This window comes from Helicoverpa armigera, chromosome 11, assembly GCF_030705265.1.
Source record: "Helicoverpa armigera isolate CAAS_96S chromosome 11, ASM3070526v1, whole genome shotgun sequence".
NCBI lineage: Eukaryota > Metazoa > Arthropoda > Insecta > Lepidoptera > Noctuidae > Helicoverpa > Helicoverpa armigera.
The window spans coordinates 6,961,061-6,978,153 of record NC_087130.1 but is presented as its reverse complement, the minus strand read 5'-3'; the positions used below and the strand labels follow the sequence as shown (position 1 = coordinate 6,978,153).

Sequence of the window (17,093 nt, the reverse complement as noted above, 5' to 3'; positions counted from 1 at the left end):
AGTTACAACTTAAACAAAGTATCTACACTCGTCCTTGCATGCGTGCAATGAGATGGCATTAATGTAGCCAACATCACTTAGCGTTCTAAGCTACGCACTAAAACCCTTTGATGTGTCCAAAAAACCGACACCCGAGTTATCGCTTAACGTTTAATGCTATTAATAATGCCATTAGTATAAATTGCCATTAAAACGTTGGCCACATCTGCGTAATGCCAAAATTTAACGCGTTAAGACGCAGGTGGAGCAGTAGCATCAAAATCAACTCATCCATCAACTGTCAAAAAGTTGTTTATAATTGTTTATCTCGGTTGTTGATAATTGTTTTCCTGTTTTTCAGAATTATGAATGCTTCTTCATTGGTTTTTAACGCTTTTACATCTTGGTAATGTTCACTGATTTTCAAAGGCTTACCGGTAACGTTATTGATATGAAACTAGTATAGTATTTTTAATCAAGACTGGATTATCTTCAACTGCCTTTGGACGAACAGTCTGAATAAATCTACATGAAAAATGAAGGTGTTTATGTCGGAAGATAATCTCTGCGCTCAGAACTTATTGACTCTAGTATCACACGGAAATGCCATAGTTGCTGAGATATTAAGGCTAAAGGACCATAAACCCAGTGCCTACCTGTGAGTATATTAACTGAATCTTAGAATAAATACCCACGATAGTTGTATAATGTCCTGAGACTCAGGCACACTACATCATCCCACCTTAAGCCCATATCAAGCATGTATTGAAAATACTTTAGCATAAGAGATAAAACCGATATTCTCTTGTGCAGTAAATTATGAACTTCTATCATTTCAATGTACAGCCTTGTCCCAGCTTATCTCTGCTTGTACCATTTTTTGTAGATGTCTGGGCTATATGCTGAAACTGTGTGGGTGTAAGCTGTGTGGCTGGGTTGTGTAGCTGTTTGTACCTAACACCAATGTTAAATATAATTTCAGATTAGATAGTAAGGATGTTGTCCAAAAGTATCAGGATGTCATCATGGACTTCAGTTACTTTAAAGTGGCTGATGCTCAAGAAAAGAAAATTAACGCCAGTGCTGTAAGTTCACTATTTGTAAAATATATCTTTCTAAAGCCAAAAGTTAATACTGGAATGGAGGTAATCAAATTTTATTGAATCAACCTTCCATTTTATATTACAGTGGTAATCAATTCAGCCCTATACTAAAATTAACAAAATACAGTCCAATTATAATTATAACATGTGATCATCTACTAATTAAAACAATTTTATTTTCAGAAATTACAAGATTTGGATGATGAGCTAAAAGAAAAATACTTAGAAATAATAAACAGATTCTATTTGCTTTTTGAAAATATTTATCAATACATTGTAGATCTTAACTCCTTTGTTGATCAGCTACATGATAATACCTTTATCCAGCAAAATATTGAAACTGTTCTGAAGGACATTGAAGGCAAACAGTTATTGGTTGGTAATTTTTTTATTTCTATGTTATTATGTAACTAAATGTTACATTATGTTTATGACTATTATTGAATTACAGATATTATAATGAATTTAACTAACTTTACTCATTCACTCACAACTTTATTAAATTTGTTGTTTTCAGTGTGAGAGTTTATACCTCTATGGAGCTATGCTCTTGTTGTGTGATTTATACATTCCTGGTCCCATGAGGGAAAGACTTCTTGTAGCATTTTACCGCTACAGTACAAGCCAATCACAATCCAACATAGATGATGTATGCAAACTTCTGAGAGACACTGGATTTGATCAGCTTAATGGGAAAAGACCTACAGATTATCCCATTGAATACTTTAGGTAAATATGGTTCTCCATTGTTTTCTTGCTGTTTGTAACACACCTACATTTTTATTTCACATTTTAGCCGTGTCTACATTCGTCCTGAATTTGTTGAGAAAGTTGTGGGTAAACTTCGGTCTGAAGACATCTACAACCAACTGGCTGTTTATACAATTCCAGAGCATCAGGCATCAGCTTTGGGCACACAGGCGAGCATGCTAGTTATCTGTTTATTCTTCACTCCCCAATACCTACACACAGATACATCCAAAATGAGAGAAATAGTTGATAAGTTTTTTCCCAGCAATTGGGTCATACCAGTTTATATGGGTGTAACTATGAACATTATTGACTACTGGGAAAATTTTAAAGCTGCTAAGTCTGCTCTGAGCAATACATGTAATGGGAAAATGATTAAAGAAGTATTTGCTAAAAGAGGAGGTTCAGTATCAATGCTGACAACTAAAACACACCAACTATTAAAAGAAGGAACACTCACTGATGATTTTGTGTTGGATAATATAAACAAAATCATAAACCTATTGTTGAACTCCAACTTAGTATTGAGGTGGCTCCTTCTACACAACACTGATGTAACTTTCTATGATAACAATAAAAAAAGTAAACAGCTCAGAGAGCTTGTTTTGAAGGAATCAAATTATGATCCTTTGAAAATTTTGGAGCTTCTTGTAAGTACTGCAGAATTGGAATTGAAAGTCAGGGAGATATTGAATAAATTACTTGAAAATAGGGATTCTGCATGGAATACCAATAAGGCTCTTGCTATTGAAGCAGTGAATAGTTTATCAGAACTATTTTCTGGAGCAAAACCTGTTGCTAAAATACAAGAAAATGAACAACTGAAACTTTGGTTTGATAATATTGCTAAACAAATTGCATCTCTAGGTGAACCAACTTCATCAAAATCTATCAAGAAAGTTACTCAATTGTTACAAGCATTAGACGAAGTCGAAGAATTTCATGGTATAAAGAGTACTTCCACAATTGTTCAGTATCTGGCTGACAGTAAAGATGCATTAAAAAATCTTCTGAGGACTGTATCCTTAAAAGAAGATTCCTTAGTTAATTTGGAAACAATTGCAGATGTAAGCTATGCTTGGTGCACAATTGATTTATACACAAAACATATGCAAGATAGCATTAAAGAGAACCCAGCTGTCACCAGTAGGCTTAGGGCTCTGTTCCTAAAGTTAGCCAGTGCCATGGAAATACCACTACTCAGGATAAATCAAGCTCATAGTGATGATTTGGTGTCCGTGTCACAATACTACAGTAATGAACTGATTAAATATATCCAAAAGGTATTGCAAATTATACCAGAAATGGTTTTCAATATCGTAGAGAAAATAATTGATTTGCAAACTTGGGCAATTAAAGAAGTGCCAACTAGATTAGAAAAGGAAAGATTGAGGGATTATGCACAACTAGAAGACAGAATGGAAGTTGCGAGGCTGACCCACTCTGCATCCACATTCACCACAGGTCTGTTTTTGTCAACAACTCCATTTTATAGGTACATCTTATGGTATGTTAATTAATATATGACCTGCATTATTTTTAGGAATTTTGGACATGAGGTCAACATTAGTCGGCGTAATAAGAGTAGACCCTGCAGAGCTGTTGGAAGATGGTCTGTTAAAAGAACTAGACAGACATATCAGTAAAAAGTTTGTTGAGTTTTTAGAACCTCAAGGGAAAAAATATCAACCAACAGCAAGTAATTTGATGGGCCGACTGCAAAAACTTGCTGAAAGTATGGACGGTTACAGGCGATCTCTAGAATACATACAGGATTATATCAATATCCATGGCTTACGAATTTGGCAGAAACAGGTATGTTTTAAAGTTTTAATGCTTCTTATATGCGTTCCATAACCGAGCATATGATGTATATTGCTTATGTGCATTCCTACCCTGCAATTGTTACCCTGCAAAACCTTTCAGTAATAGATTTGTTATTTTGTACCAGATAACTGCGATCATTAATGAAAGTGTAGCCAAGGAGATAAGTTTCCGAAAGGGAGTTACATTGTACAGCCCCTCGGCTGGCTTTATGGGCAGTTTAGCTCGACAAATACCGCAATTGTTGGACGCTCGGTAAGTGATCATAATATTAAAGTAACATTTAATTATTATAATAAATAATCATATATCGATGTTGGGTTTCAGGATTTGCACGTACGTTAACGTATGCGCAGCCTGGTACGACGTAAAAACACAAAATGAAATAGTAAACAACAAAACCTTCGGAAAACTTAATGATGCCATCGGAGTAGTAGGTCTTCATGGATTAGATACCTTGTATGGTTTCATGGTAAAAAATCAGATGCAAAATGTTCAAGACATATTCAGATCCAGTCAAGACAAAATTCTCTTGGGAAACATAAGTGCTGATATGAAGGACATTGACCAGATTATTACCAAAGGATATAAAACATTCCAACAGTTATCAGATTTACTCGTTTTGATTGGAACCTTACAAATTATAAGAAGGCACATTGCTTATCAGTTGAATACAACTTGTAAATTTGACTCTGCACAGTTGGAGGCTTCACTAAGGACTATGAATGAGTAAGTAACCAATTAAAAGTAGGCTTTAATTGTCACCTAACGTTCTGTACAAGGTGAGTCATGTAGGCACCTTACCTACAGTCAACACTAAAATCTCAAAACCTATATTCATGGACTTAGGATGCTGACTGTACATAGAATCGGACACATCGAAATTCTTACTTGGAATGCTTACAAAAACTTAATATCAGTTACAACTTCAATTTACTTCAAGTATACTAATTGCATTAATTGACTATTAAGAGACACTAGTTTCAACTAAATAATGCTTACCCATTTTAGTTCAACGAAATACTTAGCAAAAATAGAAAGCTGTGTATTTAATGACCATTAATGTTGCAGGTCTATCATTAACGAATTAAAGATATCGGCTCATTCTGACTCACAGCCAAAAGTATCGTCACTACTTATGCAAAATCTGGAAGAGTATTTAGTAAGATGTGGTATTTACGAACCATATGACAAAATTTACGTGAAACATGCACAGGAATTACTGAACGCAGATATGGGTCGAATTCTCGTTGTACTCTTGATATCACAATTACCTAGATTGCAACTGTGCCATACAACAGGTACGCGCATATACATACATACGAAGCCTCATTAAGTACTATTATAACTATGTACTTTTATGTTTTACTAACTACTATTTGCATTCTAGGTGATCTCATAACGAGAAAAACAGGCGATAATATAGATGGGTACCCATTATTAGTGGGGATCTACTCTCTTTTGCGGCAAAGTAAAACTGATAATGTTGACATCTTTGTTGATACTCTATGCACGTATGTAAGGTTAGTATTATTCTTTGTTGTAGTGAATAAATAAAGTTGTTTGTTATTTATGTGGTTCGCGCATTATCGACTCGACTCCTGTATTTATCTCACTCACACTCACAGGCCTTGGGAAGAGCGTTACATTAAAAAAACATGCAAATCGATGAGTAGAGTCTATTATCATTATCGTAATATATTGTTAATTAAACCTAGTTTCTGCTAGCGGTTTCGCGCTCATCGCGTGGAATTCACCGTAGCTAAAATGTAGCTTTCTCGATAAATGAGCTATTTAGGATTGTTTTCCCATTTATTAATATGACACCTTCGAGTTACTCTATGAGCCCTTCTAGGGCTCTCCTACTACACTGAGCGAGTATCCTCGTTCATTTGTAGCGCGAGGCCTGAAGGGCTCTAGATTTTTTGAAAGAATTTGTCCAAGCTAACCCAGCACAGAGCTCTCAGTTCAATATAATATGTATAATCGTTCATTGAACAAGCATGGCAAACCACAACTGTCTTCACATGGATTTGTTTAATTTTACTCAAATACATGCAAAAAAATATATTCTATTTCAGAATAAAACATGCAGAATCACATGACGCTGCTGCTATTATCAGGATTCTACAATTATTTTCTGAAACATTTAATTATCCATTTAGTAAATTGGAGGACAAGCTGCCTTTAATATTGCTTACACATACACTCCAGAAATAAAATGAATATTTAAAGAATTATAAATATATTGTAATGTTATATTATATCTGATTATGTTTAAGATTAAAGTAATATACAATCAATGATGTGTTGACTTAATAATGCCCTTCCTATTTATATTTTCTGCAACTATATTGTTATGAATATGCATAAAATATAATTATCTATAATTTTGTCGTGCTAGTTCTGGATTAAATTGTGAATTATATTTTGGCTTAATTCTAGTATCTTTTACAGTTTCTGGTGCAGAAGGATTATGAAGTCCTTTAAGAAACAACTCTGTTCTATGTCTTTCTTGCTGTTCACGTTTTAGGCGAGCCTCTCTTAGTTTCTGCAATTTTGCATCTTTATCTTCTTTTTTATGTTTCTTGTCTTTCTTTTTATGTTTACTTCTTTTTTCGGTAACATCTTTTGTTACTGTTTTCTTTTTGTCTTTATAAGAATAATCATGAAGATGTTTGAATGCATTTATGGGATCAAGCATTTGTTTCTTCTTCCAGCCAATTTCTCCATGTTTTTCATCTGACTCTTTAATTTTAGGTTTGCCATCTGCATCTTTCAATACCAATTTGTCATAAGTGTCTTTTATATCAGTAGACCTGGAGCCTCTAGCTGTCTCTGGTGGCACCTCATACCAATTCTTTTTGCCCAGGGCCTCATTTGTATCCTGACCAAGATAAGTTAAGTAACCAATTTTTTTCTCATACTCTTCCTTTTTTTCCTTTACATCATTATCATGATCTTTATTTGTGGTTTTAATGGCATCTTCTAGATTTGCAAATAAGTTAATATGTTCAGTAGTTTCTTCTTTCTTAGATCTTGGTTCATCATCAATGCCATATTCTTGTAACTTTTGTCTACTTTTTTGTTTCAACACTTGGAGCCGTGCTTCTCTGTCTGCTCTTTCAACCCTTAATTTTTCCTGTTTTTCTTTTTCTGCAGCTTCAGCCTCATCTTTGCGTACTCTGGCTATATTTTCCTTTGTTCTGACGTGCCATCTATAAACATAAGAATATTAAGGATGATTATACAGTTTTGGTAATCTATACTCCTTTACTAATATAATAAAGGGAACTTTTTTGTTTGTTTGTATCCTACAGGCTCCGAAACTAGTGGACTGATTTGAAAAAACTCTCACTGTATTTCGCAACAGCAATTTATTTAAGTATGTCCGTTCAATAAAAAGGAAAAGAATACCTATATAAGATTTATTACTTATAATATTTACCTTTTCTTTGGAAGAATATTCATTTTACCCGAATAATAATAAATGGGCAAACAATTCCTGTGACAAGTGACAAAAACACAAGCGATTTCACAACTATCTCGCACGTCAGCTATGTCACTGTCACATCGGTGACAGTCACCAAAAAAATTTTGACCCCTCTGATTCCCAGCCATAGACATAATATTAGTAAACAGGACTGCGCACCTATACCCAAAAAACGAGCCGAGTGAAACAGTTAGTACCGAGGCTGTTTGTCCCTTTCTAATAGGGTGACTATGAGATTAAGCTATGTGAGACAAATCCGAATTTGCTAAGATTATTAAACACAGATTGGTATTGAACTTTTAACTTACGCAGTTTGTGACCTTAAGATACTAATATAGGCTTTTAAAAATTATCCCGCTAATTAGCCGTATGAAAGCAGGAAGATTCGAAGTGAAGACTGATTTGTTTGTATTTTTGCTTCACATATAGACTGCTAAGCCATTTATGTCGCCTTCCTTCATTTTTTGGGAAGCTATAATAATAGTACAACAGTTTTAAAATCCATCACCCATATTTTGACTCATTACAAGAATTCATGGACACCCTAGTTGTTTGATTTACGAAAATGTTAATATTAGCTAACCTGTGAAACGATATACTGCAACCCCCATAGGATTCACTTTTACAAGTATAAAAGCAACACTTTTTCACCATTTTAATAGTTTAAATTGATTAAATACAAAAAAATATAAACAAAATTTTAAATGCTGATTACGCGCCAAGAATGTTCAGGGTTACCGCTAGAAAATAAAAAAAAAAGCAAAATAAAAATTTATGTTGTTTATGTTTTAAGAATAAATACGAATAAATTAATGCGATTGTTATTAATTTGTTGACTTACAATTGTTAAAATAAGATAAAAATATAAGTGATTCAATTGTTTTTTGGGAAGACAAAACTTTTGATCACAACATTTTTTTATGCTGGCAAGGTGTTAGAAAGAGACAAACAGCCTCCGTTCGAACTATCCCTCTCGGCTCGGATTTGCCTCTGTGTATTATGCAACCAATTTAGTACCTTATTGCGTTAGAATAGAGTTCATTTTCGTAAATATATATTTTGAGCGTGCGCAATCTTGTTTAGTAATATTATATCTATGTTCCCAGCCATCCCAGCAGCCCATCAACCAAAAATTGAACATTCGTGTACTTTATATTTTACTGGGCCCGCCCACTCCTACTTATTTACAGCTTACTGTGAACAATACTATGTAGAGTCGCTTGGTCAGCTCATTGCTTTCTTTTTGAATAGTTTTAGGTTTTGTAAAAGAATTAGTTTTAAAAGGTTTTTTTAATATTACTAATGAACTAAATACAAAAATATTAATTAGAAAAGCTCGGCCCATATTGATTAAATTGTTTTACTATATCATTTAATTTGTAATTTTAGTATGTTTTTAAATGACAACTATTTGTTGATGGTCAATCAATCAATCTCCTCCCTAGTTCGCGTAATGGACGTATGTCGTACAGACGCAACGCAAAGCAAACTTTGTCGTTTGATTGTATTTAACTTTATTTGAAACTGGGTAATCCGTGCTAATAATCTTAAGAATTTTAAACGTAACTTTAGGATAAATGTGATTCGATTGGTTGTCGACAAAAACATTTACGCTGTGTAGTTTGCATTCGTCAACGTAATATAGGTTATGCATAATAAAAGCAATAATAAAACCTTTTCATTATTTTAGTGACGGTTTTGGCATAATGGAAGCTGTAGAAGAGCCTCCACTTATTAATGCTGCAGTGGACGGCATGAAAGTAACGGTAGTGGTCGATGAAAACGACGAAAACGCTGTGGCTTCGGTAGCATCGGATGTATGTCACAAATCAAACGGAGTTGCCGATTCGGAGACTGCAGAAGTCGCCGCAGTTGAAAGCAATACTGCGCCCAGCGAAGACGGAAAATGTGAAATTGAACAGTCAACGGACGTGAAACATGATTCGCAAGAAAATGATAAAGTACCGGCGGCATCTGATGTATCTGAACTAGATAGTAGCACCGCGGAGGTAGTTGTTAGCGATGCTCCAACTAACAAGGAGGTTACTAATGATCCTTCGCCTGACATTGCTGAAGCAGTGAAAGAGCAAATTGAGGATAAAGACACTGTGAATGTGGATAATAATACAGGCACAGCAGAAACACAATTAGAGGAATTGGCTGAAGTTGTCAAAACTGATCCATCTATAGAAAGAGTCACTTTTCAAACTGAAATTTTGGTTGAAACAAATGACAGTGAGATCATTGAAACTATTACTGAAGAGGTTATTGAAGATCAGGATTCCAACAACTTACTTAGTGAACTTGGTCATGGTATTGAATTAAGTGAAGCTTTACGCTCATCAAATGTCACTGATAGTGCAGAAAACAACAATTGTGCTGTGAGACAGGAAGTGTTCAATAAGGAGGAATTATTGGACATCTTGGAAGGCAATGATGAGGGACAACCTGGAGACTTACTGCCACCCAATTTTAAAAACAGGCGTTCTGATAAAATGTTAGAAACACAAATAGCTTTGCAACAACTTTCAAGATTGAAAGGGAAAAAAACTAAGAGGCGGCATTTTGATCGTCAGCCTAGAGCCCAGAAAATTGTGAGAACTGATAAAGTTCAGAAGGTAGTCACACAAGAGCCTGTTGAAGATGAAAAGGTTTCTTCTGAAAAGAAGAATGAGGAAAGTATAGTCAATGTATTGGTCAAAGAGTGGGATGATGAAGAAGCCCCTGAAGTTGAAAAGTCAAAGAAGTTGTTAGAGGAAAGTGAACAGTTGTTGCAAAGTACTGAAGAAGTTGTAAAAACACAAGACACTGTCTGTAAAGAAGAAGAAGTATCTGTTCGAACCTCAATTGATTCCTCAAGTGAAGCTAAAACTCCAGCTTTAAACAAAAGCAGTGATGAAGGTCAGCCACAACGAAGGCTTGGCAGAGTTATAAAGAAGAAAGTTATATTTGACCCAGATAATCCTGACACCTTTACAAAAAGCAAATCTGTTTTAAAGAGCAAAGAACCTAGCATGGAAAAAGATCAAACTCCATCCAAAATACAAAAAATTAAGACTGAACAAGCTTTTCAGAGGTCCAAATCTAAGTCACCCACGGCTAAATTGCAATGGAAAAAGCCTTCTCCTAAAAACTGCAAACAAAATAAGCGTCTGACTGAAGTTGACAAGTTACTAATGGATGAAGGAGCTGTAAATATGATTTATCAACTCACTCCTGAGGCTACAAAAGGGAAAAAGAACATGAAAACCAAAGCAGAATTCATCAAAAAGTTACAGAGCTCTACACCTGATTCGAAAGAAATGAAATTTCGAGAAAGAAAAAAAGAATCAAAGTATGAAGATGGAGAAGCTAAGAAAATTCTCGGTGGCAAGCAGAGACCTTCCCTGAGTAGTTCGGTCAAATCACCCTCAGTATGTGAAGACTTTGAGGCGCACAGTGCTGATGATTCCATTATTTATAGACGGCATTCATCAAGTTCTTATTCCAGCTCTTGCATGAGTCCACGCCGGCTAAGTGATGTGGAAGCTAGCAATCAGGGCAGCTCTCGTAATTCTTCACAAAGTGCTCAGGTTGATAATTCAATGCAAGCAAGTATTGAAGGCAATAGCAATCGCTCTACTGCTGATGTGTTCATGTCGGAAACAGACCCCATCAGGACTGACATTATAAATAAAGATGATTGTTTGTCTATAAAACAGAAACTTAATTCCAAATTAAATCTTGCCCTAAATAAGAGAAAGCGGGAGAATTCCAAACCTGAAAAACCATTAAAGATAAAAAAAGTTATGAAAATTGATGAAAATAATTCTGTAAATACTGAAGATTTTAAATACTTATCCATTAATTTTGATCAAAGACTAGCTGAAATAAGTGTACAGAAACCAGGGACCAAATGTAATGTGGAGGTAAGTGCCATAACCCTTATTGTCAATACCAAGATTTATGAAATTAATATTGTAAATATAATGTAAAAGTTTTTATCTATGTGCATATGTTGTAGGTTACCTTGCTGCTCATGCAAAATCTGTATTGATTTTTCATCAGCTATCATTGAGCTCATCAAAAATGAGAATATTAATCAGTCATTTTTCTTTCACAGCTAATAAGGGAGTTAGAGAAAGCCTTACAGTTGATAGAACTAAAAAAAGACATATCAGTGACTTTATTACCATCTGAATGTGGGACTACATACTCAGAGTTAGATTTACGACCACTGTTGGATGCTAATATGGAAAAATCAACAAACTTTGCATATGAACTGGCTGAATCTATAAAGTAAGTTGTGTATTAAGTAAGGGCGACAAGGGCACATTTATGGTAGCCGAAAGCTCTCAACGAAAAGGATTAGAAATTATTTACATTGAAATGTTTGTAACCTCTAGTAAAAGAAACTGCATTCACCGGCTCCGTTAACCGTGCACTTTTCTGCTTAGTTATACCAAATACCTATGAGTTTAAGTCCCTATCGTGTAAATCTCGTAATAATCGTAAAAAAGCTCCCTCTACGAAGCATCCAAAGTTGTTAATTTTAGTCTGAGTATTCAATACTTATTTACAGGTCCCTTTTGCAAGCAGTGGAACAACACACGAAGCTCATATGCTCAGGAGTTAGTGGTAGATGTTCCGGCATCGGTCTAGCTCTGATAGGCTTGAGCGATGTGGCGTTAGCTTCGGAGCGCGCAAGCTTTGCTATCAGCCCCAAGTCACACGGTGCGGCGGCGCCTATACAGCCAGGATTATCAGTTTTCACCTCAAATGCACCCCTCTCACAACCTTTAGTAAGTTTCTACATTATGATCTTCTTAATTATTAGATTTGTGGCCAAAAACATATTTTTAGGGTTCCGTAGCCAAAATGGCAAAAACGGAACCCTTATAGTTTCGTCATGTCCGTCTGTCCGTCTGTCACAGCCGATTTACTCGGAAACTATAAGTACTACAGTGATGAAATTTGATGGGAATATGTGTTGTATGAACCGCTACAAAAATATGACACTAAATAGTAAAAAAAAGAATTGGGGGTGGGGCCCCCCATACATGTAACTGAGGGATGAAATTTTTTTTTTCGATGTACATACCCGTGTGGGGTATCAATGGAAAGGTCTTTTAAAATGATATAAAGTTTTCTAAAAAACATTTTTCTTAAAGTGAACGGTTTTTGAGATATCAGCTCTCAAAGTCGTAAAAAGTATGTCCCCCCCCCTCTATTTTTATAACTACGGGGTATAAAATTCTAAAAAAAATAGAGGTGATGCATGCTAATTAACTCTTTCAACGATTTTTGGTTTGATCAAAGTATCTCTTATAGTTTTTGAGATAGGTTGATTTAACTGTAATTTACGGAACCCTTCGTGCACGAGTCCGACTCGCACTTGGCCGGTTTTTTTTCTTAATATAGCACCATACCAGTTATTTTAACACACTAATTTCAAAAAATTATGACAAAGTTAGATTAATAAAAATTATGTATGTTTTACCCGACTGCGCGCCGCAAGTAGGGTTATGTGTTTTGTATATTATGTTTCGTATGACTATGTGCCATAGTGGTGTGAATAATTAAAACAAAACTTTGATAATATTTTATTAAAAAAAACTACTTTTTACAGCTAAACGACCTAATCGTTTTCGGGCGCCGGCTGACCGCTGCGGAGGCGTTGCGCGGTGGTCTGGTGAGCCGCGTGCTGTGGCCTGACAACTTCAACGAACAAATCCACACTATCGCTAAAGATATCGCTGCTCAACCTGCGCAAGTGAGTTAATACTCTTCGTAACTATAGTCGTCTTCTACCCTTTGACAGTGGGCTTTCCATCCTCTGCTTTCGTAAAGCAGTTCTGAGATGCGCGTATGCGGAATGCCTCCGCTGTGCACACAAATGTGATGCTTGGGGCACAGGCAGGACTGGTGTAGAGCTATCAGGTCGTAGTTAACGTTCCCACAGAACTCTCCGGTCTTACATAGTGGCAGAGACGAACATCGGTACGTTCGACGGTTATCGTCACTAGATGCCATCTTCCAATAATTGGGGCTCCGGCAGCGACAGTTGAAAGTTATATTTGGCGGAGTAAGTTGAATGTTTTTATGATGCATCTCTTCAAGTTCATCAGGATTCATACGTTGATAGGCTGTGGTTACATTTAGGGCGTTTTCTTGGATGGCACATTCTGGCCAGTCGGTGACAGGTTGGCAAAACTGTAACAAAGCACGTACACGAGCTTACATAATTATAATCTTGAAATTTTTGGGTTCCCATTACTTTTACATTGTTATTTTTTTATCATGTTTAATTCCGTCTAACATTTTATGTGCCGCAAAGTGACGCCTATAATTTATCCCATGATTAAGTTGACGGTATATTATACGCCTAATACGAGAAGTATTCTGAAATAAATGTACGTGAAACATATCTCGAAGTAGTAATGTGTACCTGTAGATAAGCTCTGTTGTTGAGCTCGATGAGCCGGTCGGCTCCGGCCCGCGTGTCGCAGCGCGTGCGTCGCGCGCAGCGGCACAGGCGCACGAGCGCCGGCGCGCGCCAGTAGCGCAGCACCAGCGCAGAGCACGCCTGCCGAGAGCTGCAGGCCGGCAGGCTGCGCTCGCTCTCCTCCTAACCGCATGTTAGGATACGAACGATGATATAAGAAAAACGTTATTAGATTTGACAAAAAAAAAATGTTAATAAATCATCATCTGCCTAGCTTTTTTCAACTATGTTCTGGTTGACCACCACTCGGTTAGACTGAAAGCCGGGTTATCTGATATGGTTGGGTGACCATATCAGCTGAATATGGGTTTCTCAAGAAACAACTGCCTGCCTGACCTCCTAAACCCGGTTACCTGGACAACCCTTTCAAAAAAAAAATTGCAAAAATTTTAATAAATAAACAGCCAAATATTTTTAGACAACATCCCTATGGGTACTGATGACATCATGTATTCGAATTCCAATCCAAAATGACGCAAGTTCGCAACCTTAGATACAACTTAGGAAGAGCTCTCTAATATAAATAGTAAACTTCGTGTGGTTTTTAACGTTTGCCTGTTATTTATTAAGAAAACGTTTAGGATGCAACTCAATCAATTATATATGTTTCTGTCAAAAGTTTTTACACCACATCTGCATAGGAATTTACGATTAGACTTTTGAAGATTTTTTGTATTTCATTTTTGGTAAAGTCAGTAATAGCAAAAATAAATTATAATAGTCATATTGTATGTGTTGTATGGCACTACCATTTACTTTTCCTGCCTAAAGATCAGACTGCACTGTAGTGAATTACTTACGAGGCCGTAATAATATAGAACAGGCTCGTCGTTGTCATCGCTAGAGGCTGCACAGGAACAGAGCACAAACAGCAGTAGTATGTTGAACCACATAGCCGTCGCCACTGCAGTACACTAAGCTAAACGCCTTAATGGGTCACAACCTATACCGATAAGGATAACCTTGTGGCGAGATATTAACCAGAGGATTTAATTCAACTAACGTTATCGTTCAATTTAGTTCTATGTCAAACTTTGCTTGAGACACAATAACTTTTTAATAAGGTCAAATAATGCTATTTACGCAAGAGGTATTTGCTGCGTGCGTAACATTTTGCAAATCGAGAGAGATAGCTTCACTTTTATCAAGTTGATCTAAAGTAAGCTATGTTTGCACAATATGTAACAACTAAGTAACTGGTTGAAAGCGACAGTTTTGTTTACAATGCTTATTACTTCTAATGAATGAATAAATAATAGTAGAGCCGATGACCTAGGTTCGATTATGGGGTAGTATTTCTCAATCAACTTGTCTAACAAATGAGGCTGTACTATACTGTCACTATACGCCTCTATCAGTTCATTCAACAGGGTGTCTATGACTTTTCAACCAACTGAGATAAAAGTTAAGGTAATAGGACGTGCACTGGAAGTGGCTCTAGATAATATAATTTTCCTGGCGCAGGAAGGAGTTCCAACAACAGGGGGTGGGTAGATTTGTAATAAAACTGTGATCCCTTGACAAGACACCAAGTTAAGGGTTCACCGTCATGATGGAAGCTTAGATGATTTTAAATAATATTCATCTTTTGTTTTCAGAACATCTGGTTAAAGAAGCAATTACTGAATATGAAAAAGGGTGGGGCGGAGTCTACATTCCTGGCGTATTTAGAAAAGGAACGGGATCTACTCGTAGAGTATTGGACCTCTGTTGAAGGGCAGGAGATCATTCGCGCCGCATATACCGCCTAAACTTTTTGTTTTAACACGGTCAAAACAATAATTTTATTGTGACTCGCTATTATTTAAAAAAAAAAAAAACTGTTCAAATATGACTCCATTCAATTGGTTTTTAATACTTTTGTAACTAAAAATATACAAAAGAAAGCTAATAAGATTAAAATATATTCATGAATTTTGTTTTAAGATATACGTGTTGTTGTTGGTAAAATATAAATTGGCTGAACTTTAGTAATATGACCAGCTGTCAGACTGACATCAAAATTACTGTTACTGTAGGTAGTATGAGTACGAGCCCTAAGGGGTAAGGTATTGTGTAAAGACTGCTATCAATGAGAGGGTAAGAAAAGTAGTGTGAATGCATTAAAAGTTTACATGGAGTGGTTTGATTTTTGTCTAAAACAGATTGAATACTTGGTGTTAATTAAATTTGAATCATAGAAAAATTATGTTATGTTATAGATTAAATTGTTTATGTCCTTGTTTTAGATTTTTTGAGTTTATAAGTTAAGGTTTAGCATAATTTTCTTTACAGCCAAAGTTCGCATTCACGGCTTTATTTACAAACATTTCTGCAAAATAAATTTTGATTAATGTAATGACACGTTATAGGTCATTGAAAAATAAAACAGAGGTTTTATTTGCGTGGATAGATATGTAAGACTCACTACAGGGGCTTATAAGTTTTCCGTGAAAGGTCTTGATATTAATGTTATGTAAATAGAGCAGTAAATGTTATTTCATAATAAAATCTCTGCCCTCGGTTATGTGTATTACAGATTACACTTAGTATTTTCATTCCATTTACATGGAATATGAGTTATGAATGTACTGTAATGCATACTTATGTTTCGATTCAAAATATTGTTAAAATTACGTGTTCTTATATAAGTGTACCTACCTAGTGGTAATTTATTTCTTTTTCTTTAAAATAAAGTGCCTTTTATAATATCGAACTCTATATATTTTGATTGTATACTAAAAATGTACTATAATAAATTTATATGAAATAATAAGTAGTACCGAAACTATGAATGATTTTTTAATATGATGATTGGTGCAAAACATCACATGAATTGTACGCTACGGCCACATTGACGGTTAAGCTACAGTTGTCTGGGCTGGTGTGGCAATCAAACAACATTACAGAAAGGATTTATTTTATTAATCATCAGATTCATAAATAACCATTATTTGAAGTTATGGTATTAAAAATACCATGTCTAGGAAAACCTATGACATGCCACTTCTCGCCTCGGAGAGAAACTACCTATACCCCAATCAGATGTATAGTTTTTGAAAGTAACGATTATAGATTATTGAAGTAAACAAAGCAACGCGAATACATAGTTTATGTGCATGAGATGCACGGTAAATGTTGCATTTTCACCACATAGTACAAAAATATTTGTGTGGTAAGCGATTGTCGCAAATAGTTTAAAAATTGTTATTGGAGCACGTTTAGATTTGTTAGTTTTCGAGATTGCGTCGCATTAAAACAATGGATGTGTAAATACTTAGTGGTGAAAAGGGTTTGACAAGAATATTTGGTGGGATTGGATACTGATCCGAATAATTTGTACATAATGAACTTTACGTTGACGGATTTTATACTACTTTGATTGATGTGACACCTTCAATGTTTAATGATATAGGAAACTATTCCACAATGTGTTATACTTTAGTACTTAGTTTACACTTAACACGTAGTTTGTGTTCTA

At 35.5% G+C, this 17,093-nt stretch overlaps 4 protein-coding genes across 4 annotated transcripts; 2 read left to right on the top strand and 2 right to left on the bottom strand.

Annotated features, from left to right (window-relative positions):
- The first annotated feature begins 280 nt into the window (after window positions 1–280).
- Window positions 281–5,959, top strand: LOC110379635 (WASH complex subunit 5). The gene is made up of 11 exons (XM_049850467.2): window positions 281–637; window positions 962–1,064; window positions 1,266–1,457; window positions 1,600–1,811; window positions 1,879–3,296; window positions 3,376–3,647; window positions 3,784–3,911; window positions 3,984–4,385; window positions 4,728–4,957; window positions 5,047–5,179; window positions 5,738–5,959. Exons 1-11 carry the CDS (start codon window positions 516–518, stop codon window positions 5,874–5,876), a joined length of 3,351 nt encoding a protein of 1,116 aa, XP_049706424.2. The 5' UTR covers window positions 281–515; the 3' UTR covers window positions 5,877–5,959.
- Window positions 5,885–7,227, bottom strand: LOC110379616 (leukocyte receptor cluster member 1 homolog). Its single transcript, XM_021339353.3, has 2 exons — window positions 7,105–7,227; window positions 5,885–6,874 (listed from the first exon to the last, which is right to left on the bottom strand). Exons 1-2 carry the CDS (start codon window positions 7,125–7,127, stop codon window positions 6,037–6,039), a joined length of 861 nt encoding a protein of 286 aa, XP_021195028.3. The 5' UTR covers window positions 7,128–7,227; the 3' UTR covers window positions 5,885–6,036.
- A 1,341-nt stretch (window positions 7,228–8,568) lies between these two features.
- On the top strand, window positions 8,569–16,407 carry LOC110379630 (uncharacterized). The gene is made up of 6 exons (XM_021339375.3): window positions 8,569–8,677; window positions 8,840–11,057; window positions 11,252–11,427; window positions 11,711–11,930; window positions 12,758–12,901; window positions 15,232–16,407. Exons 2-6 carry the CDS (start codon window positions 8,856–8,858, stop codon window positions 15,382–15,384), a joined length of 2,895 nt encoding a protein of 964 aa, XP_021195050.3. The 5' UTR covers window positions 8,569–8,677; window positions 8,840–8,855; the 3' UTR covers window positions 15,385–16,407.
- LOC110379632 (uncharacterized) lies at window positions 12,724–14,621 on the bottom strand. Its single transcript, XM_021339379.3, has 3 exons — window positions 14,434–14,621; window positions 13,577–13,756; window positions 12,724–13,341 (listed from the first exon to the last, which is right to left on the bottom strand). Exons 1-3 carry the CDS (start codon window positions 14,524–14,526, stop codon window positions 12,907–12,909), a joined length of 708 nt encoding a protein of 235 aa, XP_021195054.3. The 5' UTR covers window positions 14,527–14,621; the 3' UTR covers window positions 12,724–12,906.
- Window positions 16,408–17,093: the final 686 nt, after the last annotated feature.

Bases quoted from the DNA above. Each gene is read 5' to 3' on its own strand.
- LOC110379635 (XM_049850467.2), top strand. From the start codon at position 516: ATGAAGGTGTTTATGTCGGAAGATAATCTCTGCGCTCAGAACTTATTG. The intron at 1,458-1,599 runs GTTGGTAATTTT...TGTTGTTTTCAG, and splicing joins TTGAAGGCAAACAGTTATTG to TGTGAGAGTTTATACCTCTA. The intron at 3,297-3,375 runs GTCTGTTTTTGT...CATTATTTTTAG, and splicing joins TGCATCCACATTCACCACAG to GAATTTTGGACATGAGGTCA.
- LOC110379630 (XM_021339375.3), top strand. From the start codon at position 8,856: ATGGAAGCTGTAGAAGAGCCTCCACTTATTAATGCTGCAGTGGACGGC. The intron at 11,058-11,251 runs GTAAGTGCCATA...TTTCTTTCACAG, and splicing joins GGACCAAATGTAATGTGGAG to CTAATAAGGGAGTTAGAGAA. The intron at 11,428-11,710 runs GTAAGTTGTGTA...ACTTATTTACAG, and splicing joins GAACTGGCTGAATCTATAAA to GTCCCTTTTGCAAGCAGTGG.
- LOC110379632 (XM_021339379.3), bottom strand. From the start codon at position 14,526: ATGTGGTTCAACATACTACTGCTGTTTGTGCTCTGTTCCTGTGCAGCC. The intron at 13,757-14,433 runs GTAAGTAATTCA...ACATGCGGTTAG, and splicing joins TTCTATATTATTACGGCCTC to GAGGAGAGCGAGCGCAGCCT. The intron at 13,342-13,576 runs GTACACATTACT...GCTTTGTTACAG, and splicing joins ACAACAGAGCTTATCTACAG to TTTTGCCAACCTGTCACCGA.
- LOC110379616 (XM_021339353.3), bottom strand. From the start codon at position 7,127: ATGAATATTCTTCCAAAGAAAAG. The intron at 6,875-7,104 runs GTAAATATTATA...TTATGTTTATAG, and splicing joins AATATTCTTCCAAAGAAAAG to ATGGCACGTCAGAACAAAGG.